Consider the following 27608-nt stretch of genomic DNA (forward strand, 5'->3'; position numbering starts at 1 on the left):
ATATTAAAGAGCCGCAGCTGAATCCAAGTAGCTGAATTTTAAAGCGAGTCACTCTAGCTAGATTAGCATGGTTAGCATGCTAACTCCAGTGGAAGAAAGGAAAAGTGATAGACATATTAATATATGTCCAAAGTTTGATGTTGAATTTTCTAATAGACTGCTAAGTAATCAGATGTTAATGCTAACATTAGCATGAGCAAAACTTACAAATAGCTCCTTTAATGAACGTTTGGACCAGTAACTGCTGCCTGAGCATCTACTCCATAAGTTCCTTAAGCAGAAATGTTCGCTGTGCCTCAGCATCTCGGTATAACCATAGCAATTTCTTGAATTATGGTGATAACAGTTCAAAACAATGTGAGACGCATTCAACCAGAATAGGAATCAGATGTTGCCGAGGTGAAAATCAAAGGCTGAAAACTCCAAATAAGCGAATCCCAGATCGTTTTCTCCTCTAATATGAAACCTCATTCAGACAATCAGCAAATAAAGTTGCGTTCAAGATCCATTTCTCTTGTTTGTTTATCTTCCACCTGCCCAAACCACTTTATAGTTTATCTTTTTCATATTTTCTGAATAAAGCTAGCAACCCTACTAGTTTAAAGGGATAGTTCAATATTTTGGCAAATTGGTCCCACGGAGGAGAATTGTATGTCTTGGTTTCCTTCATCAAACTCATCAAATACACAAACCAACAACTCCAAAACATTCTCGTGGACAAGTTGTGACTTGCACATTCACCACGCTATGAGATAATAACAGAACGTTACGAGACAGAGTTGTTTTAGAGGTAAATTCATGCAAAACTGCAGTTGCACGTTTCCTTCAGGGACAGTCTTTCGGCAAGCAGTCTCTGCATTTGCCTCGAAAACAACTCTGTCTCGTAACCGACAAATAAAGGTAACAAACCTACTCCTAAGACTATAGATTATGGCAACGGGCCTATTTGCCAAAATGTTGAACTATCCCTTTAAGTTTTCAGACTCATGTTTGACCCTGGGTGAGAGTCAGCTCTACAGACCTCACTGCAGCAGTCTTGTGTCATGTCTAACAAACAGGAATCAGCAGTGGGTTCTCGAGTTGCTCAAAAGGTCCCAGAACATTTGTTGCTTTTGAAAAGGCATCAACTTTATCAGGAGGAAATCCAGCGATAAACAGTTCCTCCTCTGGAACCACAACTGGATAATGATGTAGCGTTGTTGCTCCGACCTTCCACCACCACATCCACCTTCTCCCTCCCTTCTTCCTCTAACTACCATCCTGAGACAAGTCTTCCTCCCAGGAGGTTTTATTGTCTGAGCGTTCCCGTCCCTGAGCTCAATACAACCGTGTTTTTTTTGTTTCTTTTTCTTTTTCCGTTACCGACCGCACCGTCGGCCATGTTCATCCAAAATTGGACCACTGGGAATAGTGGAGGGTCTCTAATGGAGAAGTCCGGAAATCTCCTCCGCCCATCGATCGTTTGTGTTATCTCTCTCTCTCTCCGTTCATCTTATCTACCTTGACTCCCCCCCCCTCTCTCTGTCTCTGTCTCGGTGCTGTCTGCTGTGTTTCTGCCCTTTGTTTCACTTTCTCTCACTGTGGAGGTGATGTCTGTTGTTTATCACCTCAACACACACACAAAAACACACACACACACACATACACTCTGCACTGTGTTGGTATTACAGCTGTGTGTGATCTCTCTCTCTCCAGTGTTGAAGTTGTTGAAAATGGCGACTGGGATGAGAGCTCTGCTAGACACAGTGGTCCAGGCTCTTCCTCAGGTACGTGTCATCGCACACACACACACACACACACATTCATGCACAGACAACCTCCCTTCCTCCCTGAGCTTATCACAAGGACACACAGGAGTTAATTAACATTTGCAGAATGATAAACGACCGTCGATAGAAGCTCCCTGAAGAATTCTGACTTTCAGGAAGCGGTCGGTCGGGGTCTGACGGTGTTTTTTTGCGACACCGTGCACCAACTTTCCTGTTCTCCGCTGCTCTCGCTCATGCAGATAAAATAAAAAAAAGGAGCTTTGCATTGATGCTACAAAGATTTTTCATTCCCACCACTGTTAATGAGACAAGAGAAGCTACAGTAAAAAAGTTCTGCTCCCTCGGTACAAAAGGACATTTTATCCCTTCACCTTTTGCTCTGATTCATAGATGTATTATATTAAAGTTTCGACCTGTCCAGGAATTAGGGGGAAATATTGTGTGTGAATATTTCGAGGCGCTGATACAACGAGGGAAGTTTAATGACTCTCCAGTGAACTCAGTTAATGCCAGGGGCTTTTACAAATATAGAGTACTCTGTGGAAAGCTGCTGGTTTTACTTCTGTGGAAACCAAACTCTTAACTTTTATTGAAGTTGTCGTAATTATACAGAGGGTAATTTCTGCTAGTATTTGAAAATATAATAAGGGGATGAACTCCATCTCGTTTTTTCAAGGGGGTCTTTGAACACAACACATTAAACATTAAAACAATAGCAGAAAAGATTAAGATTAAAGGAATAGTTCACCAAAAAATGAAATTCAGTCATTAGTGACTCACCCTCATGCTGATGAATATGAACTATTCCTTTAAGATGTACTTTATTGTCCCTTGGGGGAAATTCAGTAGTGCAAAGAGACGGCATCGCCATACAAAAAACACAGAACAAAACAAGACGGCATCACAGACACATGACAAACAATAAATAACAATATCCTATACTACTATGTTGTGGCATCCTGAAGCATGAGACAATACATACGGTATATAGCACCATAAACAAATAAACAAACTATTGCACAGCACTTTCCTTTCCAGAAATATGTAAGAACATCACAAGAATTTGGTCCCAACAATGGGATAAAAAATAATATTATAGATAAATAAGGGTAGAATGTAATTAAGATCAGAATATAATATAACTAATTAGACAATCTAACATGACATTGACAGGACCTACACTACACACCTACTGTGTCTGTTATGAATATCAAACAGGAAGAAAAATGAAAAACAATAAATAAATACAGCGGGACCTCTCAATCAAAACAGAAGCAGAGGATGACATTTGGTGAAATAGAGTGGGATTATTTTTTTCACCGCAGTAAACAGACCAGAGAATTAAAACCAGTAGAAACTACAGTCAGTGATTGACAGTGATGGCTCTCTTCAGGAGGAGACAGGACGTCTCTCCATGTCACTACGACCTGTTGCTTCATCGCTGCCCAGACTTCACTTTGTCTCCGTCTGCCTCCATTTGTCCACTTATTATTAATTATCTGTGTTTCCCATGTCTGGAGCTGGAACTGTGTTTGATGATGAAGACAAATCCTGCGTAGAGGAGGTTAGTGACAGGGAGAGAGATTTTTATTCTGTCTGATAAATGACGGAAAAGCTTTCGACTTCATCTGTTTGATGAATGGTCAAACTGATCACAACGGGCTTCATGATGGTCTGTAATCAGATACATGCAGCCAATCACAGAGAGCTATTTAATGTACAAATGGTGGAGCAGCGCTTTTAGTAAAACAAACCAGTCCAACCAGTGTCAGTCCACCTCTGTGCTTCTCTGATACATCTCCATTCATTCCTACTGAAGATGTAGATTTATACAGGAGGAGAGACTGGGGCTGGTTGTAACATTTTTGACACTTGTGTCTGTATCTTGGAGCTCTTTTAAGCCAGTGTTCAAAATGTGATACAAACTAGTTACATGTGTCTGCTATTAACTGGTATAGCTGTTATCTCTGCAACAAAAACAGAAAATGCATGGTTTAGTCTCAAACACGAGGAGTGCAATGTTACAAGTCACCCTATAGTCCGGGTTAGTTGTAACATTTAATAAGACCTATGACAAAAACTTGATATTGAACGCTTTATATTCAACACTAAAATTGCCTTTTAAGTTAACCGTTTTTAATCGTTCAAATTAACCCAGACTCTTGTAGAACCTGCTTCCCTTACAGCTGACAACTAAAACATTAGCACTAACAAATTGCATGAAATAAATCTACATAGACACACAAAAAACATGATATAAATTTGATGAGTTTAACTACAAATCAGGCAATGCTATCAAAACAATAAATTAAGTTTAAGAAAAACTTTCTTGCCTCAAAATAAGTTTTTTCTTTCCTAAAAAAGAATGTCTGCCACAGGCTGCTACGTCCTCACATAATTATGGAAAAAAGGACTAAACTGAGCATAAACAGAGTGAATCGGATGATTCATAACTTGTTCCTGGTTGGAGAAATTGGAAGTGACCCATGTTACAACCATCCCCGGTCTCCCCTGTAGAACAAAAACATACCAGATTTTTTAAGTAAAGCTCAGTTATTTCTTAATACAGCTGGAGGATTGTGTGTCTGTGTATGTGATTGACTCAAACAACAAGAACGCCCATATTTAACACAATGAAGGACAGACCGTGTCGTTCATCGATGTGTTCAAGAGGAGTAAACAGGGTTTCTCAGGCTCTGTGTTCACAGTCGATGCTCGTTAGTAGAATAGATTCATTCATAATGATTCACTTTGTTCTGGTCGATAAGAAAAAAACAAAAAAACAGAGAACATTTCTTCATAGCCCCAGTTTGTTTCTGTATTGTTTATGATTTTGTAGGAGTTACATGACGACCATTCAGCCAGGGTCACTTCAGTGCAGCATCTCTGCTGGTTACCAGGCAACCTCGTCGTGACAACTTGACCACCGGGGAAGTCACGGAGACCAGCGGGCCAACAGAAACAATAAATCTAAACTCACACAGACAAACAAACTCCTCATCGGTGCATCTCCACAACGACAAAAACATCCCATAACTACAGAACAGAACATCATAACAGATAAAAAACAACAGATACGTTGATCGTAGATATAAAATAAACATCTTCCAAGAGTTCCCTCCTTTTTCTTTTCCCTCAATGAGCCGAGATAAAACTGACACGTCATTATTCATCTTCTGTCTCTGTGCGAGGTGAAATATCTTTTGGCTTTTGCTGCATAGAAGAATAAATAAGTAAGTGAAGCTCTGCCTCGGTTTGCCTTTACCTAACATAACGATGCCCTACATCTTTTTCATAATGTGAGCAAACCAGAGAAAACTAGACTAATGGATGCTGCGGACCGGCTCCTCTCTTCAAAAACAGCTTCTTTTTTTTTATTAAAGACATTTGTAATGGCACGATGCTGTGTGCAACCAGAAGTTGATTTTATTTATTTATTTTCTGGTTGTGCTGCATTAGCGATGCGCTGACTTAGCCCTCTGGGACAAACTTCTGTCTCCCTGATGTTTGGGTGTTTGGGAAATCATGTGCGCACAGAAACACACACACATACAACACAAATAAACACAGCTCACACACATTACAGTCAGAGGAATCTGTCCTCCCTCGCTCCGATTCAATTTCACCTCAGATCAATAGTCTCCTCTTCCCAGTTCCACTTTAACTCGTTCTCCGTTTGGGGGTTTTATTTGTTTTCTCGCTCTTGTTTTCGACCACAACTAAACTCCTCATCAAGGAAACAGAGGGGGGTGTTGTGAATATTAGCACATATACAAACACAAGGTCATCAGGAGATGAAAAAATGTTTAATCCAAGTGAAGATGTTGTATTTAAGACGACCAGGTCCCTCCGCTGTCTGAACAACAGTTTATCTAAGATCATTTCGTCTTTCCAAACCTGTTTTGTTCTGTTTTATGTTTTTTTTTTACTTAAAAACACTCTGCCTCTAAAAAAAAATGAACCGTAGGAGCTTTTTCACCACTAACAGAAAAAGTAATAGGCAATAATCTTACATTATTAAATTGTTAATACTGACACATCACTGCGTTATCAACATTTTACTGCTGCAGCTTGTTAAGGTGGAGCAACATGAATATAAATGTGTTGATGTTGGAGGCAAAAAATGCAAAAATCTTCATGTTTTCTATTTACAAGTAATTTCCTAGTGTTTACTTTTCATCCTTGGTCTGTTTTCATGTTTAGGTTTAATTTAAATGTAAATCCAGATAATAACAATAATGATAATAATAGAAATTCAGCTCACAGCGTTAAAACGTCCCCTTTGTTTTGGAGCGGTGGCAGTGTTGAGATAAATGAAGAGACGAAAGCAGTTTCATTTTTCCCTCCTGTTATGAATTAATGACACAGGAAAAAAAGTGTTTTTGCATTTTTTTGATAAGGTGAGGATCAAAGTATCGAGTGTAGCCAGCATCATGAGCTGTCAGTTGGATATTTGGCTAAAGAAAACTGAAAGCTTAAGATTAAAAGTTCAAATAAATGTTTGAATTTTAAATGTTTAAAGTGCATGTCATACCATTACTGTCGTTTCTAAGACTTCACCTCCACCTCTGGATTAGTGTGGAAATGGGACTTCGGGAACCATGACACGTTTTACTTTTATAAAACAAGTGAAAAAGAGGAAAAGAGGATCAGGTCAGACTTGATTAACATTTTATCAGCCCTCCACTTTTCCCTCTCAGCTACATCCCCCGGCCAGGAGCAGTGAATTGTGCAAAGTGAAGCCATTACCAGAGCATTAACTTGCAGAGTTTAACCAGGAGCAGCTCAGAATGAGGAATCTGCAGCTCAAACTTTGTTTCAGCAACATTTTAGTTTCCTCAGGACCTGAAGGAAAAACAAAAAAACTAAAACATCATTGTCTTCACAGCTCCTGGACGTGAAGAAAATAAACCACTGAATTTAGAGTAATCCACCCAATACCATCATCAAGTTATTTTCTGTGATGAACATATGCAAACAAAAAATAGACGTTTTAAATGTGATCTAGGAGAGATTAATTGCAAACATTAATCATATATGTAATCAACATTGTTTGAAATATGATACGATACGATACGATACGATACGATACAGTACAATACGATACGATACGATACGATACAATACAGTACAATACGATACGATACGATACGATACGATACAGTACAATGCGATACGATACGATACGATACAATACAGTACAATACGATACAATACAATACGATACGATACAATACAGTACAATATGATACGGTACAATATAATACAATATGGTACAATACAATACAATACAAAACGGTACGATAAGATAAGATATGTTACGATACAATATACTTTTGTTGTCCCTGTAGGGGAAATTCATCTTGGGCTCAGTGGTTCTGCATACGTTGTCTCTATAGTCAATAAATAAAAACAACATTTGAGCATTAATCAGAAATTCAGTAGTAGAAAAAATGGACAAAACAGGCCGATATAATGATGAGCAGTGGTAAAAACAACATTGAATCAATAAATACCATAACAGTTGGAAACAGTAAAGTCAAAATATGATAATGTTTACTAAGTAAAACTTAATTTCTGAATTGTTTTTAAAACCTAAATGACAAGTGAAGACAATACAGGGGTTAACACAGTCATTTAAACATTTGCAAAAGAAAAAGCACACAGTATCAGAACCTATAGCTCATGATTTAGGTACAAAAAGTGATCTGATTACACACAAGCTGTAATTACAGGTGTTTATTTATGGTTATTGTACGGATCCCCATTACTGTAGTCATCATCACCACAGAGAAGACTATTCTACCTGGGGGGCATTTAAAAGACAGGACGAACAACTTTATACACGGCGTCGGCCAAGTAACTAAGCAAAATAAAGTTGGAACGCAAAAATATACAATATCAACATAGATCACATGTTCAATCAATAAAACAAATAACACCAATATGATATGGTTCTATACTGTAAGGTGTTAATGCACCACAGGTTCATTTAAGCTCCTGTTGTTCTCTTTGTGAAGAAAAAAAGTCCCAATGCCACTTTTTTTTTCCTGAGTGCATTGAACCTCTCTGTTTACAGGCTCTGTTCTTTCACCAGAGTTGGGTGGGTGGGTGTAATGACCTTTCATGTGTCAGTCTGACTTATGTCACATTACAAAATGAATCTCCTACACAATTGCAAGAAAGAAAAAAAAAACAGCATGACACAGGTGACTGAGTGAAGGTTTTCCTTATAGTCTTAACACAGGAAAAAGAAACTCGGTAAACAGTGATGAAAGTTTGCAGAGCAGCCCAGGTTTGTTCGCTATGGAAACCAAAAAAAAAAAGAAAAAAGGTATAAATATCAAAGTCGCAGCTCTTCTGTTGCCTGGTTGCCATGCAGCTCTGATGCTTTCACACCCATCCCTCTGGTGAACCTGCACTCTCTCGCTTGAGGGATCTAAACACGCCGGTCGGATGCTTATAAGTTACGTGCTGCAAACTGCTTCAGGGGCGACTAGTAAAGCTTTTAATAGTCACCAGGAAACATCAACATGCATGACTAGGGAGAGAGGGAGAGGGCGGGGGGGGGGGGGGAGTTGTCCTCAGGCTTTGCCTAATCCTTCCAAAATTTTTTTCCCCAGTTGTTATTTCCTCTCTTTCTCTCCTCCAATAAAAACTTTACATCGCTCTCTCTCCTAATCCACTCTCAGTTTATTTGCACCTCTAAATGGAAACCCACCGCGACGTATTCAGAGGCACCCCGTTGCCTTTTCCCTGTGAGGTGACTTAGCTAATGGTATTCTGCTTAGTGCCTGCTATTGCACCCACAGGGGGGTCCTCTACCCATCTGCATTGCATACTGTATCACTATCTGTGAGCGCTCTGAGTCTCTAACACGGGTGGATTCACGCCTGTTAAGGAGTCAGCAAGTGAAACCCCCCCATGTAATAGAGTGATTATCCCTGATTTGAGGCAGCGAAGGAAGGGAGGGAGGGTTTTTGTTGTGGTTTGCTTGGATTGTGTTGCGCGGTTTCCGACTATTTCTGAGCTGATGAAATGTTTGCAGGATCCTGGTTCAATTTCATGACCTTTAGGCCTCAAATAGAAACATTCAAAGAGTACAGGATGCGAGAAAATTGCAGAATAAGCCTGTTTCCTCTCTGTTCAGGCTGTTTGTCTGGCCGACCGGGTGAGGAACACACACACACACACAGCGAGATCATAGATTATTCAGCAGCTTCTCTGTTCATCACACCTGCTCCTGTCTCCTATTAGATCTTCAATAAGTGTTTTCCATGTTAAATGTGAGTCGCTGGTGTTAATATGATGTGAACTTCCTCTCTCTCTGTGCGACAGGTGGGAAACCTCGGGCTGCTCTTCATGCTGCTGTTCTTCATCTACGCTGCTCTGGGAGTGGAGCTGTTTGGAGAGCTGGGTAAGAGCGAGAGAAGATCTATCTATCCTTCTTCCAGTTCAATCACTTTAATCATTTTAAAGCCAGGCTTTTTACGTCAGCGTCTGGAAAGCCTCAAAAAAAGAAAGACAAGTCCACCATCATCGCTACATTTTGTTTTTCTCATGTTCACTGTAGTTTAGAGTCAGAATGAAACGTTAATCACTTTCTCCGTGACTCACCTTTCTGGTACCCACAGATGCGTAGGTGCATGCATTTGCGTGTAAGAAAAAGTATATTAAATTATTCTGATCAACAGATATTCAAAGGATTCATTATAACAATTATATCTCTTATTTAAACCCTGTGACTCACCTTCTGTTCAAGAAAAAGTTGTGCACTTCCTGGACAAAATCTGCCATCAGGTTAGAATAAACAGAGGATTTAAATAAAGGCTTATCCTGAATAAAGGAACGGCTAATTTAGATGATGTGAAATTATAATCAAACAAATAATCAATGTGTTATGAACAGTGGAGAAAGAAATACTGAGAATCCATTAGGCTTAGTCAAGGTCACCAGGACTTTATTTAGATTTGTTTTGATTTCAGATCTGAAATCCTTAAATTACCATCCGACTGTGACAAATGTGCACCAGTTCTTGATGAAGGTGTAACGGTTCTGTTCCCACCAGGTCTCACTTTGGTTCCTTTTGCCTTCCTGTTTGCGAAAATCTAATTAATTTCTAAAGAAGCAGGGTTAGACACAACCGAGCCAACTGTTGTCGTACTCTCTCACATAATCTACGCAGAAGTTTGTCGTAACGAACTCTCCTCTCCTCCATCACGTCTCCTCTCAGTGTGTAACGCCGACTACCCCTGCGAGGGAATGAGCCGCCACGCCACCTTTGAAAACTTCGGCATGGCCTTCCTCACGCTCTTCCAGGTTTCTACTGGTGACAACTGGAACGGCATCATGAAGGTAACACTCATGTATTATTTGCTTATTTATTTATTGGTTTATTTTTATTATGGACAATGCAACACCAATAAACACTTTAAAAAAAACACGGTAAGTGAGCCAGTGTTAGCCAATAAGGCTAATGTCCGTCCGTAACACAGAGCAGCAATGGCACGCAAACAAAACAATTGCACATAGCGGAATAATCCAATATTAAAGGAGACATATTATGCTTCTTTTCCACAAATTAAAATAGTTCCCAGGTGTCATAAAGACATGTCTGTGACATGCTTCGGTCAAAATCCCCCAAGAATCAAACATCACAGCTCTTTACGTCCGCTCAAATCAGAACGGCTGGTTTCAGTGCCTGTCCCTTTTAATGCAAATGAACCACTGCTTGCCCCGCCCCCTTTCCGGTACCAGGTAGGGGTGGGGTTATGCAAATTCAAAAACTAATGACATCATTGTCCCGCAACTGAAGGAACAGCTCGTGAAACCACATGGATTTTAACCTAGGGAGCTTAAGAAATTGAGATTTTTTTGTCAATCCTCAGATTTTGGGGCCAAACATGCAAATATATATTAAAGAGCCTTCAAAAAGTGATATTTCCATAATATTTCCCCTTTAAGTATAAGGTATAAATGCACTCAAATGAAGTAGACACCCCCAACCGGACAAGCACACTTACAATAAAGAGCCTGGTTAGCAGCGTGCAGCTACCAGGCTGCATGTATTCAATGTATTCACATCACACCTGTCCTGACCGGTTTCTTTACATTTTCTTTTGTATTCAGCTCTGTGCATGAATTCACTTCACGTATGAAGGTCAAGCAGGAAGGGAGCAGCGCCAATCAGCTGTACTTTGGAGTGTCTATCTCTATATATATATGAACTTTTTTAACAGTCAGTATATTTGAACACCACTCTAAGCTCAGATGGAAGTTTGTAATTGGAGGTCCCCAGTTCACATCCCAGGAGCAGACAGTGTTTAGTTGAGGAAAATGAGTGAGTAATGAGTGTGTGAGTGTGTCCTTCAGTGTCGACAAAGTGAACGTGTGCTCCAGCAAACCTTTCCAGGACGAATGAATGAAGATTAAAAATTTGCACCGACAGGATACTAGACGACTAGACGTTTGATCCTCCTCGTCTATCACCTCAATCAACTCCCCAATCACACCCAGAGCACCTGCAGCTCTCCAAAATTTTTTATCACAGTCCATATCCAACAGATAGTTAATCAGCGCTGATTGGGCTCTTAGAAACGAGTGGCTGGCTGTGGAAGAAGACAGACGTCATGTTTCAGGACGGTGTGAGAGTTTGACGATGTGTCATGAAACGACATCACAAAGTGCTTCAACTGTTCTTTCATTAAACATCGAGACATTACTCATCATCGTAAAAACCAATACACAACCAGTACAGGTTTATACCCTTTCATTGTGCATGGATCATCCTGAACTCATCACTCTCCATCCATGCTGAAATAATAATAATGGCAGATTCAATCAACTGAGAGGTTGTAAAAAAAAAAAAAGGTGTCTAATTCAGTGATTCAGCTACTCACATCTGATGATGATTTGCAGCTTTTCTTCTTTTTTCTATTATTATAAATTGAATCAAAAGTCTTTTCTCTTGTTTTGGACAAAACACACACGTCAATACAAGAAGTTTTTTTTGCAGTTTTCCAATGTTCTGCCAGGCAGCATAGACATGTAGAACCATGTAGTTTTATTTTGAAACACACTGCTCTGTGTGACTTTGACAACAGACGTGAAATCTCTCCACGGTCGTGGATCAGAAAATGAGTCAATATCTGGCTATTGCCCATGGAAATTTGTGTGTGTTTATTTGTGAGCTTTAAAAGTTTTATATTTTCTTTCAAGATAAAAGTAAAGTAAAAGTAAGTGAAGTGTTTAAAGTTTAAATCTTTTATCAGACAAATGACCCTGACTTCTTATTTTTGACAAATAAAATAAGTTATTTATAAGTTTAAATGAAATACTTACATTGTAATAATTTATTTTTTTGCATTTTATACACATATGAATATTCCTTTTACTTTATCTGTGCTGTTTTGAAATATTTTTTTCTGTATACATCATGTAATGATTACCTTGGAATGGTGAAGAACCATATGGTCACTTAATTAACCTTCATTTGCAACAAAAAAAAACAAAAAAAACTTGAATATCCTCCAATGATGAAATTTTGAATTTAAAGCATTTAAATGTTTTTGTTTGTTTGTTTGTTTAATTTGTCTCTCAACATTATTTTATATAAAGTATTTTTTTCTGATCAACAACCAACAGATTCAGATCAGGTGTTTTAAATGAATCTGTATAACTTTTACATTTCTTATATAAACTCTTCTTAATGGCTTATTGTTCACATCCTCTCCTTCCTCTTGTCTTTATTTCTCTCTGACCCTCCCTCCTCCTCCTCCTCACCCCCCCCCTCCCACCAGGACACGCTGAGGGAGTGCCCACCCGACCACCCGGGCGCGGACTACGGCTGCCACGCGGGCCTCCAGTTCATCTCCCCGATGTACTTTGTGTCCTTCGTGCTCACGGCGCAGTTCGTCCTGATCAACGTGGTGGTGGCCGTGCTCATGAAGCACCTGGACGACTCCAACAAGGAGGCGCAGGAGGACGCCGAGATGGACGCCGAGATCGAGCTGGAGCTGGCGCAGGGAGGCCTCTGCTGCATGATGGGAGGCATAGGGGCCATCGCCGGGGCAACGGGGGCCGGCGCCGTGAGCGGGGCGGGCGCCGGCGGAGGGGCGGCCGGTGTGATCGGACCAGGGACGGGGATGGGGATGGGAATGGGGATGGGGATGGGGGGTCCGAGCGCTGGGATGATGGCACCGCTGAGAGACGGAGGAGGAGGAGGAGGAGGAGGAGGAGGAGGAGGAGGAGGAGCTCATGACGGACACACGAACCATCGATGTCGACTCTACTCTCCTGCTCAGGTAAGAGCAGCTGCTGCTGATACAGATGTTTAAAGGGGACGTATTATGGAAATATCACTTCTTGAAGGCTCTTTAATTGGGTGTTTGTCTTGCCCCCAAAATGTGAGAATTGACAAATAAATCAGACTCCCTAGGTTGAAATCCATGTGGTTTTACAAGCTGTTCCCTCAGTTGTCTTCCAGTGATGTAACTAGGATTTGAATTTGCATAACCCCACCCTTACCTGGTACCAGTAGAAGGGGCGGGGCAAGCAGTGGCTCATTTGCATTTAAAGGGACAGGCACTGAAACAGGGCTGTTTTGAGAGGATGAAAAGAGCTGTGATGTTTGATCCTTGGGGGATTTTGACAGAAGCATGTCACAGACATGTCTTTAAGACATCTGGCAACTATTTTAATTTATGGAAAGGGGGCAGAATATGTCTCCTTTAATAATGCAGACAAGTTTATTCAAACCCTCCTCATGCTGATCAATGTGAGGAAGCACAATGATGTCAGTTTAACTGGTATTTCATTGTTATTTCAGTATATCTGACTTTTATGGTTTGTACCAAGATCATTTGAGGTGTTTATGCTGAAGTTTAAATTATGGAATTATCACTTTTTAAAGGCTATTTATTGAATATTTAGAATTGACAAAAAAAAAATTCAAATTTTCAGGCTCCCTAGGTTGAAATTCATGTGGTTTCACAAGCTGGTCCCTCAGTTATCGATACCTGATACCGGAAAGGGGACGGGGCAAGCAGTGGTTCATTTGCATTTAAAGCGACAGGCACTGAAACCAGTCATTCTGAATAGAGCTGTTTTGAACGGATGAAAAGAGCTGTGATGTTCGATCCTTGGGGTATTTTGACCAAAGCATGTCACAAACATGTCTTTAAGACACCTGAGAACTATTTTAATTTGTGGAAAAAGGGGCAGAATATGTCTCCTTTAAGTTTTATTTTTATATTGAGCATTACCGATCATATCATTCACAAAAAATAGCTCAATGAAAACACTTACAGATAACTTGATGATCATTCAAACTCCTCCCTGCAGAATTGACTGGATGATTTACAGGTCAAATCCAACACAAGTCAACTCAGGCAACATCAGCTTTAAAGTGAAAGTTGGCTCAGGTGTCAGAGTTTTATATAGAACCATTAAAATGACTACAAAGATCTTCACATTGAAAAGCTGTTGAAGAGACTGTCTTGCTTTTGTTTTCGTGCCAGCACATCTCCAGATTACTGCTCCTTTTGAATCCACTCATCTGTTAGCAGGTGACAATATCCAGGCTGGTTTCTCCCTCTGATCAGTGACACTGACAAAAAACAGAGCAACATCTCAGATACAAAGTCTTCATTTAAATGTGAAACCTGCACTTTTGACTTCATTTAATGTGAGTAGATACAAAATAAAAAAAAGTTTTAAAAAAAGACCATTAAAGGGATAGTTCACCCTAGAATGATATTTCGCTCATTATCTACTCACCCTCATGTTGACTAAGGGCTGGAAGAAGTTTCAGAGTCCTCCGTGGCTTCTCTGAGTTACAGGGGGTCTCGGTATAGCAGTGCATGTCCATATAACGGTTGCAAAGGGACACCGGAGCTCTTCGTAAAAAAACACACACAAAAAAACATCCAAATACCTCCATGCTGCTCGTATGTAATGTCTGTCTTGTGCTGAAGCCCCAAATTGCGTAATTGTCCCGAAAAAAATTAAATAAGTCTATATTTTAAGCTTGTTTGTAGCGGAAGCTTCTCGAAGCTCCTCTTCCTGGTCCGTCCAAATCTCGCGTGATTTGCGCCGGCGTCAGCATGCGTCAGTGCGGTTACTGCGAATCACGCGAGATTTGGACGGACCAGGAAGAGGAGCTTCGAGAAGCTTCCGCTACAAACAAGCTTAAAATATAGACTTATTTAATTTTTTTCGGGACAATTACGCAATTTGGGGCTTCAGCACAAGACGGACATTACATACGAGCATCATGGAGGTATTTGGATGTTTTTTTGTGTGTGTTTTTTTACGAAGAGCTCCGGTGTCCCTTTGCAACCGTTATATGGACATGCACTGCTATGCCGAGACCCCCTGTAACTCAGAAAAGCCACGGAGGAATCTGAAACTTCTTCCAGCCCTTAGTCAACATGAGGGTGAGTAGATAATGAGCGAAATATCATTCTAGGGTGAACTATCCCTTTAAGATTCAATGACGGTGCAAAAGAAGCCAAAAGCAGCTCAGTGTGAACTCGGGGGACGTGGAGCGTGAAGTCAAACTTTGTTTAATGTGATGCAGTGGATCAATCTAACAAAGACGTGAGACATGAAGGAAGTTGTTTTTAATGAGGTTCTTTGTAAATAAACAAAAAAGCATATGCAAAGCTGGTGTTTCAAAGAGAGAGAGAGAGAGGACTAGCCCAGAATTAAGAACATCACCTGCAACGAACCCGACGTGATCTGAAACCGAGCAAAGAGAGGCTAGCCTGGCTCTCGCCAGACCCTTGTAGTTCCGCAAAGCTCCACCAGAGGCGCTACGCTCAGCTTCACACAAGGGTCTGGACTCGAGGCCAATGCAAACTTCTTCCCCGGAGCAAAAAATAATGAACCAATCAGGATCGCCGGGCAGGACTTTCTGAGGTGTGATGTAGCGCTGAAGCGACTGTTTGAGTCAAACAACAATGGCGGCTCGCAGTGAGGAGTCGTGCGTTGGCATTGATTCTGCTATTTCAACTGTTTTGTCGAATCTATCGAATATTAATTCTTTGAAAGATGAACAGAGAACGATGTGAGTGGCTGAAGTAGCACGTCATTCAAGATAACGGACAAGTGATTTATCCAATCACATACAAGATTTTTTTACAAGGCCCCGCCTTCTGAAATGAATCGCCTATGGAGCAGTCCCAGACCCTTGTGTGGAGCTCAGCGTAGCTTTGCGGAACTACAAGGGTCTGGCGAGAGCCAGGCTAAAGAGAGGCAGGATTTATTCATAAAGACAAAGCAGAAACAAAAACAAATGTCCTATACGCTCTGATATAACATCCCACGTCCTGACCCGCTCCCTCCTGAAGCTGCTGATGTGGGATGATGGGAGATGAGTGATGGGCTCAGAGCCTGGTGGCCCCCTCCCTCACTGCATTACACCCTCTGTGGATCCAGGCAGCAAAGAGCCAAACACATGAATCATCATTCAACAATATAATCACAAAATCACCAATCTAATCACCGCCTGCCCCGCTGACGGTGACGGTGTAGCACCACTTCAGCTTCAGTTACGGCTGTGGAGAGCTGTTTTTACTTTTAGCGCTCGAGAGTCCAGATCCATGGCAACGGCTGCTGCGTCGCCACGAGGACGAAATTTGCATGCATTTTAATTCATGTGTTTCAACACAGAGGCAGGAAAACATGAATCAAAAAAGAAAATGAATCAATGTGAGTGTTGTGATTTATGAAGCAATATCGAGGTCTTTGGTGAGGTCGAAGGTCACAGTGACGTCACAGAAATTCAGTTTTGGCCTCTTGAATGTATCTCTCTCTCTCTCTGGAGTAAATCTTATCATTTAGATTTTGCTCAAACATTCACTTGGACTCGAAGATGAGCCGATCAGATGGTCAGTGGCCAAAGGTCAAGCTCCTAGTGATGATGTTGCATTCTTCAGAGTGTGATATATCAGGAAAGACCTGGAGGGAACTTCATCACTTTTATCACTCTGTCACCTCACAACATGTTTCTTTTTTTTTTGTGAATAACTCCAAAATTCATTCACTGATCAGACCACAGTTCGTCTTACTGGTTTGATCATATTGTATCTTCTGGTGGAGACAAACAACTGTGCTCAAATTCACCATTTTCTGAAAACTGAGAGATAGATGGATCTCTATCAGGGCCGGCCCAAGCCTCCACTGGGCCCTAAGCAAGATTTTATATTGGGGCCCTCTATTACTGCCAATAATACCAATTATTGATCATTTACACACCTACTACAAACTTATTTCATTTTTCTAATCTGTCATTACGAATCACCATTTTAGCCTGGCACCTATGGTTTTCAATCTGAAATGGCACCAAATTCAGCTAACAGTGCAGTTTGGGGTTGATTTAGACTTAGACTTAGACAAAGTGATATAGTACTGAGTGGGATACTGAATTTCACCTAGGCCTATTAAAAGTAACAAACTGTAAACACATCATCCGCTATTTTTTTTTCTTTTTGTGAATCAATGTGAGGCCCAACATCAACAATTAAAGATTTTTGCAATTATGCAGAATTTCTCTAGGGGGCGGCAGAAGTTACACACTATAGCTTTAAAATGTTAATTGCAATTTGGGGCCCCTAGCTCGCTTATGCCTTGGGCCGGCTCTGATCTGATGTACAGCGAGACTGATAACAACACACAGGGCCTCAAGAAGAACCACCCATACAAACAGATTTGATATTATGAACCAAAGATTTCCTCTCTACAAGATGTTTGATGAACAGACACTCATTTGACCCATGAATGATAAAACATTAATCTGAATTAATGTGGAGTTTCAAAAGCCCAATGCAAAAACATCTAATCCATTCAGCATCTTCATCTTCACTCACCAACTTCCTCAGGAACTTTTCTTGGGCGACTTTTGGAAACCTCCCCCATGGTGTAATATCACCTGACACCTGCTCACCTCATCGTTCCCTCTTCTTGTACCTCGGCGACCGTCTCGTCCCCTCAGCCTCCTCCCGTCCCACCTCTGACTCCTGAAGTTTCTATCTGCGAATGAAACTCGGAGATGACTAATGTGTAAAACAGGCTGTGGAGCCATTAAACCACTAAACCAAGCGTCACATGATTTGCATGTTTGTGCTGCCTTTTTGAAGATTGAATTAAGTTCATCTGCAGCAACAGTTGGTGCTGAACATCCATCCTGTGCTTAGTCTTCAAAAAAACACTGCCACACTCACACTGCAAAAATACAATATGACATGTTAAACCCACTCAAACTCATCACTAAAACACACACACACCAGTGCAGAGATACTAAATAGCCCCTGTCTCTGTCAGTCTAAAAATACCCCAGTGGGGGCCGGGGCTCTTTTTCTTCAGCTTTCTTTATTTCCGTATCTCAAACAAGCCAAGTCAGTACAAGCCACGTTTTTATTTTAATAATCATACTCGCATAAAAATCTTAAGACCTGCAGAGGAGAACAGGTATTTTTAGAGGTACGCCTGCCGAGGCTGACAGAGAGAAACGAGTAAATGAACAAAGACAGACACGAAAAGGAAGAGGAGAGGAAGAGCTGAGACATGTGGAGATGAGAATGGAGAGAAACATCAGAGGAGAGGGGAAAAGTGAACCAGTGAATCAACGAATAAAAGAGTGACTAACTGTGTTTGACTTATTGAATGAGTGGCCTTGATGCTGTTTTACTGACCGACTGAGTGATGTAGAGGTTGAGTGTTCACTCGTTAACCTCAGTGTTGTTTGGGCCGGTGACAGCAGCAGGACCGGCCCAGTAAACTGTGAGGGCGGCTCCATTCAAAGTGACCCCATAAACACCACCACTGATTAGTAGAGGAAGGTGTGTGTGTGTGTGTGTTGCAGCTGAATGTCAATTGCACTTGTAGAGCAACAACAACAAAGAGGAGTCAGGGAGCAGGAAATTGAAGGAAACTATAACATGGTGCCTTCATGACCCCCGAAATTGTGGGATTTCTCTCCATCTTCCTGCGCCAAAAGAGAAAAGAACAGAATTTTTTGGACAAAATAAACTCAGGAAAAAAGAGATTATGAATCAAAGATAATGTTTTTGGCCACTCGGGGCAGTGGAAATAAAAAAAACATCACCTTTTTTTTGATATGTGCAAACTAATTAGATCAGCAAACAGTAGTTTCTTTACACTTAAGCTTTCATTAGTAAACGTGTATCTGTCTGTCTGATGAATTAAAGAGCAGGACATGAATAGTTTGTACCTGCTGTCTGACCTCGTCTGTGTTGACAGCTGCTGTACAGAGACCAACTACTCCTCCAGCTGCAGTGAGAAGCCTCCATCACTGAGCAGAGAGGTTGTGATGATCATTTGAATGTGAGAGCACTGGTGCATAGTTTGTAGAAAACAATGTGCAACAGTTCATTGTGTACTTCCACACCTTTCTGAGCAGGAAGGAGGAAGGTTTCAAAGTTGTTAAACCATCGTTGGAACATGACATGAGCAGCAACTCCAGCACTTTAGTCTTTACTATTCATCTTATTTATTATATCTATCAGTATTATATTGTTTTATTTACTGTTTAGAGCACAGTCTATTTTTTATATGACAATAGATCTGTTTTCTGTCTGTCTATTTTCTGCTGTTGCCAGTGTGTGATGGATGTACGATGTTGCTGCTGTTGCAACCATGCCATTTCCATGCAAAGGATTATTACAGTATCTATACATCTACTCTTTTTCTTGCTGTATTCAGTTGCTAAATGCTCTGAACCCTTCCTATAGCTGCAGATGTTAGAGAGCTATAGTGCATGAGGTCTTCATTCAGTGTTGTTTCCTAAAAACAACAGTGATGAAAGTGTTTGCTGAACGATGCAGAAAAACTTCCTGGAGCTGGAGGAGATTTTTTTTTCAAAAACCTTGACACGTGGCCAGTTTTTTTTTTTTCCCACTTTCACTAAAAACATATTGATCACAGCAGCAGCTCTAAGCTTTACTGTACGTCCTGAAGCCTGATGCTGTTTCAGTCCATCGCTTCACTTTCAGACTATTCTGGATCATTGATTTAGTTTTTTCTGTCAGGATTATGTTTAGAAGCATTTTGTTCCTTCTGCTCGGAAGTGACCGAAAAAAGTAAATTACTGCACAGTGGAGGATTTTTTTATCTCCCTGTCAATACCCACTGGCCCAGACTCACTTTTAACACCCAAATTATACGTATAATCAACACAACGATCACAGTGTGTGTCCTTCACCTTAGGTAGAGGATCCCTTCCACAAACAAAAATGTGGTTCATAGCAAAAGGAAAATAAACTTTGTCGTCGATCTGAAAGAATGACACTGAATCAATGGGTGAGAGAGAGAGGGGCTGACTGTGGATGATTGCGAGTGGGCGGCAGGTCGGCCACAGCCTCATTGTGCTTATAGCTTATTGTCTGTCCACCTACTGATATTTTTAACCAGGAGACAGATCACACGTCTCTCTGTATGCACCGCCTCTTAAATCTCTATTCTCATCATCAGCCAGTAATGGGATTTTTCAGAATAAAAGCATGTAGGTTCAGCCTGTTTTTTTGTTTTTTTTATAGGCATTAAACACACAGACGTCCAAAAACATAATGTCATTGATCTGATTTATCACACAAACCATAAACTGTGGCAGTCAGAGCCGGAGGCGAATTGTTTTCATGTTGTCTGTTCTTCGTCTCTCCGTCCATCTGTCCCTCACTTCCTTGTGGACAGGAGATCTCAGTGATGTTCTTCATATTTAGAACAAACATTCACCAGGACTCCAAACTGAACTGATTAGATTTTGGGGGTCAAAGGTCATGAATGCGGTGACCTGACAAAATGCAGTTTCAGCCTTGTGAATGCAATAACTTAAGGGAAAACCTTAAAAAATTGCACAAATCTGGATTTTGGCTAATCATTTAACCCTTTAACATCCACTGACCTGTGGGTCATGGTGCCTCTCAGTAATGTCAATGTGGTGTTAAGGGGTTAAATCAAAGATGTCAAACTCATTTTCAGCGGCGACAAACAGCGCAATTTGATCTCAAGTTGGCTGGACCAGTAAAATATCGGCAGAATAACCTATAACAAGAATTCATAATATTCCCTTTGTTTTAGGGCAAATAAAACAAAACATGTTAAGAACAATCTGAAATTTCTTGAGAAAAAATACTCACAATTTCAACAATATTATGCTTCTTTTGGCTTCTATGTGATTTTCACACTTGGCAAATTCATCCTCAGGGCCGGATTGGACCCTCTGGTGGGCTGGTTTTTCCCCGCGGGCCGTATGTTTGACATCCCTGGGTTACCTCACAGAAAGGACCTCAGGAAACTTTTTTAGCCATAACTTCTTCAATCTTGATGAAATTATGATGAGACCTTTAATATTTTACATGGGACAGGATGTAACCTCTTTCTGCTTTTCATTTGTTTCATTCTGAACGTGTTGGTTAGTTTTAAAGTGATTTAATGTTTCATTTAAAAGTTGTACATGACCTAGGTCAACCCGTCTCATTTGATGATTGTGAATTCAACCACTTTGTACTAATTGTCCCTTAAAAGCATCTGGTTTTATGCCTGAAATTACAATTATGGACAATTTTTGAGAAAGGCTGGATTTTAATTTATTGTCAGTCAGTCAGCCATGACAGACGACGGTTCATCTAAAAGTGAAATTCTCTGATTAGAAGTTCAAACTTTGAAGTAAACCCCAACTGTGTCCGATGGATTAAGAGAAAAGCTTCAACCCTTTTTTAACAAAAACAAGTTCACTTCAGACCTCGTAGTTTCTCACTCGGCAGTGAGCATGTTCCCTCACAGACGAGGGCCAAACAAGAGAAACACAATGCTCATTAAAGCAACTTATTTCAGACTTATTACCATGCAGTCGCTGAACCACTTTGCAGATAACTCATTATATCTCCAGAGATCACTGCGGCTCCCTGTGGAGACATGTGGGGCATTTTTTAAATGAATGTACAGCTCATATGAGAGAGTTCATTAAAATATCTATGAATTGTCAAAATAAGTATTTTATCCCTTTTGTTTCTGCCGCGTTATAAAATGTAATGATGAAGATAAGAACTTGTTAACTTAAGAAAAATATCAAAAATATCATTAAAGAATGTGCAACATCTGGAATAAGTGAATTTACAGCAAAACAAAGAGCACAGAGAGAACAATATTCAGATTGTGATGATCACTCGTGGTGATTGGTAAACAAAACATTTAGATGATGGAGAAAAGGGCAGTTGAGTGTCTTTGACTGGTCGTTGTTCCGCAGGTTGAAGTTTTCAGGAGCCAGAAAAGTGAAAGTTGGAGAGAAAAACCAGCTCTGGTGTTAAATCATGTTCATTTGTATTCAGTGTGTCAGGGGGGGAAGAGCTGCATTTGAACAAAGGTCAGATTTAGACCGCCTACCTGGCACACTGCCATCGAGTGTGTGTGTGCAGAGCAGGCAGGAACACACTCCACCTCATGTTTGCAGCTTAAGCTTCATATTATACTCTCTGCCTCACCATTTCCTGTCTCTCTCAACTGTACTGTCAAATAAAGGCAAAGAAAAGCCCAAAAATATACTTTATAAAAATAAATAAATACATAAAATTAAAATGTACTAAACTGATCCTAGGCTGGTTAATTATTGTGTTACAGCAGCAGCATTAACAGAGGGCAAACAAAACATAAGAAAAGTATTTACAGACAAATGCTACATGTTACATACAACATGTACAGTGTTTTTAGTTTTGAATGTAATGAATTAATAAATAACAGTAAATAGGAGATTTGCAGGTATCAAGGAAACACATATTATTTATCTCTGTAGGGGTCCTTGAGAGAGATCAAGCGGGTCCCCAACTTTTTCTTGAAATTTTACCACTTTTTTCTAGATTTTTTTTTTTTTTTGAGAAATTGTACTATTATTATTTACTTTTTTTGAGAGAATTTTTTAAACTTTTTTTTTGAGAAATTACTTACTTTTATTTTTTGAGAAATTGTATCACTTTTTTCTAGAATTTTTTTTACTTTTTTTTTTTTTAGAAATCTTACCACTTTTTTTTTCCAGAAATGTCTCTATAATATTTCCAAAAATTCACACCATTGGCCCTAATTTGAAAGTACATTGACTAAAAAGGTACAGTAATGTTCTTCAGTCTCAGAGCAAATATTTGTGTATTTCTAATGTTTGCTTCAATATATTGTCCAATAGGGGTCCATGGTCTAAATTGTGTTAATTTAGGGGTCCTTGATGTAAAAAAGTTTAAGAACCACCGCTGTAGACTGTATCCTGTGTGGTCAAGGCATCATTGCTCTGCATCGTTTGCTGTTTGAACAGAACTAGTTTGTAGGTATGAGTCTGAGGACTGGATAGTTTTCCAGACAGAGTTCGGGTTAAAGAACTAATTTAAATAGAAACAGGAATAGTTGAAGCTATGAACACAAAATTCACACTTTAGACCGTCTTAAGAGTTAAATTGTCAAAACTTTGTCATATTTTTATGCAGCATTAGTAGAAATAGTAAAAGGTCGCCTTTATTCATCATGAGCTACAAATAGAAAGAGTGGGAACTGTCTTTTTAAATCATCATATACTGAATTTGAGAGAGAGAAAAAAAAAGGTGTAAATAATTCAGAGGCTGTGCAGTCTCACTGATCTGCAGTGTGAAGTTCAGGCTGGAGCCGATGCAGAAACCAGATGGCGGTGCAGGGAATCAAACAGGGTCACGGGCACCATTACCACAACCAAGGCCCCCCAGCTTAGCCAATCAATCAGGCTGCCTCAACCCCTCGCTGTGCATCTGCTGGCACTTGAAGCAGTGTGTGTGTGTGTGTGTGTGTGTGCTTGTAGTGCATCAGTGGGTGCTGCCAAGGTCTGAGTATCGACTGGCCGCCCTCGTCACCTCACACCCGTTAGCTGCAGCTCTCACACAGAGACGGAGCAGGAGAGTGAAGCAGCAGCTTGAACCTCTGACATGTAGAGCAGCTGAGATAATGACAGATACAGATACAGTACAACACACAGAGGAGAGGAGAGGAGGAAACATCTGAGCTGAGATACGAAGAAAAGGAGATCTGGTTTCACATCAGGACGTTACTGGGATTATAGGAAAAGAGACTATGGTCTTTACATATGATGAGTTTATGGGTTCTTCTGACCCGTCCTCCTCCACCTTCATCTGATTCTTTGGCTACAAAGTGAAATTCAAGAGCTAATGAGCTACAAAGCTAATCCACCAAAGTACCAGCTGTTTAACATTATGCTGCTACTTGTACTGTTGCCAGCTGCTTTTTTCTCAGCATAAAAAGTAGAGCAATACCAAAAGCTTGTTGGAGGAGAGCTGTATATAATATAATCTAATGTAAAAAAAACAAACAAAAAAAAACAACAAAAACATAAGGTTCAATTTTCTTAACAAATAACTTTGTGATTTGAATTTTTGATCTCAGTTCTCTGAAAGGCTGCATTCACATATTGTGTCAACGTGATCTCGACCTGGTGCAGTGAATAAGTCATTTATAGTTATGTTGTTTATTTATTGTCTTATCCCACTCTGTTTTTTTTTTCATTCTTGCATGTATCTTTATTGTTTTTCATTATTCATTCATGTACGTATTTTTCCTTTCCTTCTTATATTCACTGTATAATCAGTTGATTGTTACTTTTTCCTACTAATTTTTGTTATCATTTAATTGTTCCTTATTTTTTTTGCCGTTATTTAAAAATTTAGTTTCTGGTTATGTTCTTCATGGGTGAGGTTTTCATATAACCCTTTCTGGGTTTCATACCTCTCCCTCGCACATCCCAATCATAATAATTGTTTAAATTAAAAAAAAAGAAAAAGAAAATACATTTAAATAATAAAAAAAACTAGAAAAAGCATTTCCAAGAATGGAAATGGTGTGACTGCTGACAGCAACTGAACGCAGTTGCAGAATTAGCAAATAGTGCAAGCTGTGATCACCATACAAATGTTTGACCAAGGTCAGAATCGAACCCACATCCTCATGGTCATTAGACTTCCACTCTGCCTCTAGGCCACAGTGCACACACAGTTGCAGAGACTGTTGTCTGTTAATGATCTGCACACTGTCAACATCAAGAAAGCTTGAGAGTCAAGCTTGAATGACTTAGAATGAAAATGTCTGTGAATTTCAGGCTGAGCACTAACCATATGGCCACAGAGAACCTGAGTTACAATGAGCTTTATACTATGAGGAATCAAAGACTGTCCAATGACAGCTGAATAATTGGAATCAAAAGTCAAGCAATGAAGTGAAAAGACTGAGGCAGGAATCGAACCCATGACCATATGATCACTAAACCTTTACTCTGCCACTCGGCTACAGAGAGCACACTGCTTTCAAGACTGTTGTCATTCATTGTAATGTGATGATGTGCTGCAAACTGGTACGAGTAATCAAGGAGATAACAAACACCTGTAACCAATTGAAGGCGGGGGAGGAGAGCAGAATTCAACATAACATAACAAGAGTTCTTCCCTTGGATTCGAACCAGTGACCTTAGGGTTGGCAAACATCCACCCTAACCCCTACACTACAGTGGAGTTGTGAAGAAGAGAGGTTGAGACTTTGATGAATGTGAGATTTTTTGTGAAAAAGTTAAATATTTTAAAAAGTATAAATAGTTAAAAAGAGAAAAGTAATGCCGATAAAGTTCAAAAAAAGCTGCACGTTTTGATATATGAATTGTTGAAATAGCACAAAGTATGAAGGACTAGAAGAAGACCGTAAAAAGGCGGAAGAAAATGGCCAAACAGAAGAACAATAGTGTGACTGCTTCAGCAGTCACACTAAATATGAAGAAGTCCGACAAAGAAACATAGCCAGCCAGAGAGCTGCAGAAACAGATATTACGTAAACAAACATCCAGGTTCATGAAATGTATCTGAACTTCTCACCCAAACTGCCTTTTGTCCACATCTGTAACACAGAAGTACAGTTTTACCTCCTTCTGTAAAGAAGTTTAGACGACAACCAGACAGTCAGGCTCAAAGGTGATTTTAGGGAATGTAAGACACTGGTACCTGCATGTTCCTGTTACTCGAGGCTGTTATATCAACTTGCATGGTTCTTTCAGTATAATGTTGTTCTATAAAATGTAAAAACAACAACCTGCCTTGAATACAAACAACGCATGAGTTCTGGAAGTCAATTATGATTTATATGTGCATAACACATCTTTATTTACTCATTTTCATCAGCTGCATATTAAACTAACAGGTGTCAAAGTCCAGGACGACATGTTGTTATAACCTGTTACAACCCTCATTGTCGTCCACTCATCACCTGGAGCTGTGTCGTCTGTTAAAGCCCAGAACAGACAGAACTGATCCATACGAGGTCGACTGAGTTCAGTTTCCAAAAGTAGATTTTCTTTCAAGGTAAAAACCTGAACACTTCAACTCCTTGTCTTGTTTTATTCTCCTCGACCTTCTCCCTCACCTGGTTCCCTCCGAGCTGCTGACTTTGTAAAATCTTCACACAGAAAGCTGCCAATTACTCCAGACTCTCTGGTGCCGCTCACTTCAGGTTCTACGCTGCACTTTTTTCTTTTTTCTTTTTTTTTTCTTTTTTTTGACCTGATCAGGTAATTAATCTTCCAACCCTGTCGCTCAGCCGTCCCTCTGGCTGCAGCAGCAGGTTGAAGTCACCGATCTCTGTCCTGCACCTGTCAGCGAGAGGCTGAAAGTAACGGCGGCTCCAGCAGATCGCTGTTAATTAAACAAGACAAGAGTTAGTCATTTACACGTGTTGTACAAAAGAGGGAAGGAAGGAAGAAAGAAAGGGATGATGGGAGGGGAAAGGAGATGAGAGTTTACTGTGAAACCTGTAACAGTGGCTACACAATCTGTGGCTGCGAATTCAGATGGAGGAAAGATGAATTTGCAGTAAATTGCGGGACAGATTGAAAAAGCGAGAGAAATGTTTTTGTGTCTGGAAAAATGATAAAACCTCAGCTGGAAACCTGAAAGTCTGTCTGACTTCACTCACTGACGGCAGGTGTGAATTTTTATTGGAAACAACAGTCGTCGATTTCATAATAAACTCTACAAATTGAGTGAAAAGTGAAAATAGAAGTGGAAGTTTGAAGAAATACTTTGACATTTTAGAAAATAACCTCATTCTCTCACTTGTCACATGTAAATATGAAGGTTGGAGCTAATAGACAGTTAGTTTAGCCTATTAGTAATAAAGACTATAAGAAAAAAGCTAAATATCACAGTGGCTTGTTTGTTCTCACAGGGTTTGGAGCTGGACTAGTTCTTGGCTGGGACCAGTTTCTTCCTGGAGCCTCCACACTGGCTGCCAAGAGATAGTCCAACACAAAATAACCTCCCTGTTAACCAGTGGACTGAGCTCTAGTGGTTTTCTTATAAATAAACCACAGCAGTGAAAATAAATAAAGTTCCTCTAAGCTGCATGTTTAACAGTTTATTTTTTATTATTTAACTTTATTTTACCAGGAATATAACATAGTTTTGTGGCAGTTACATGATGTAAGTATTTTTCTAACAAACCAACAGACATTGAAATTGATAAAAATGTTAAAATCTCAACCTCTGGAAGGAAGAGAATAAGTGTATCTCTCAAATCTGTATCACAAAATGGCAAAAAAGCAAAAAGTTTATTAATAGAGTCCATGAGTAACACACTGACGGGATGTGACGGGTTTCAAACTCTCTGTGATAAAAACCTCTGTGAACAGAAGTCTAATCAGATGTGGATCTGTGTCAGTTCACCACGGCACTTTTCAATATTAATGAGAAAAGAAAAAGAAAAGTCCCAGCAGCAGCAGCTGTCCATCATGTATCTGACTGCATTATTTTAATTGGA

The 27608-nt window shown here is 40.0% G+C and overlaps 1 protein-coding gene across 1 annotated transcript in view; it reads left to right on the forward strand.

Annotated features, from left to right (window-relative positions):
* LOC146992329 (voltage-dependent T-type calcium channel subunit alpha-1I-like) overlaps nucleotides 1–27608 on the forward strand; it is a 292588-nt gene that overhangs the window by 250059 nt on the left and 14921 nt on the right. Inside the window, exons 30-33 of the mRNA XM_085785626.1 lie at nucleotides 1696–1766; nucleotides 9108–9186; nucleotides 10003–10124; nucleotides 12569–13072. Coding sequence (XP_085641752.1) covers nucleotides 1696–1766; nucleotides 9108–9186; nucleotides 10003–10124; nucleotides 12569–13072 — 776 coding nt within the window. The remainder of the gene's footprint in view (nucleotides 1–1695; nucleotides 1767–9107; nucleotides 9187–10002; nucleotides 10125–12568; nucleotides 13073–27608) is intronic.

This window comes from Trachurus japonicus, chromosome 1 (assembly GCF_045865225.1).
Source record: "Trachurus japonicus isolate A0001 chromosome 1, Traja_1.0".
Taxonomy (NCBI): Eukaryota; Metazoa; Chordata; class Actinopteri; order Carangiformes; family Carangidae; genus Trachurus; species Trachurus japonicus.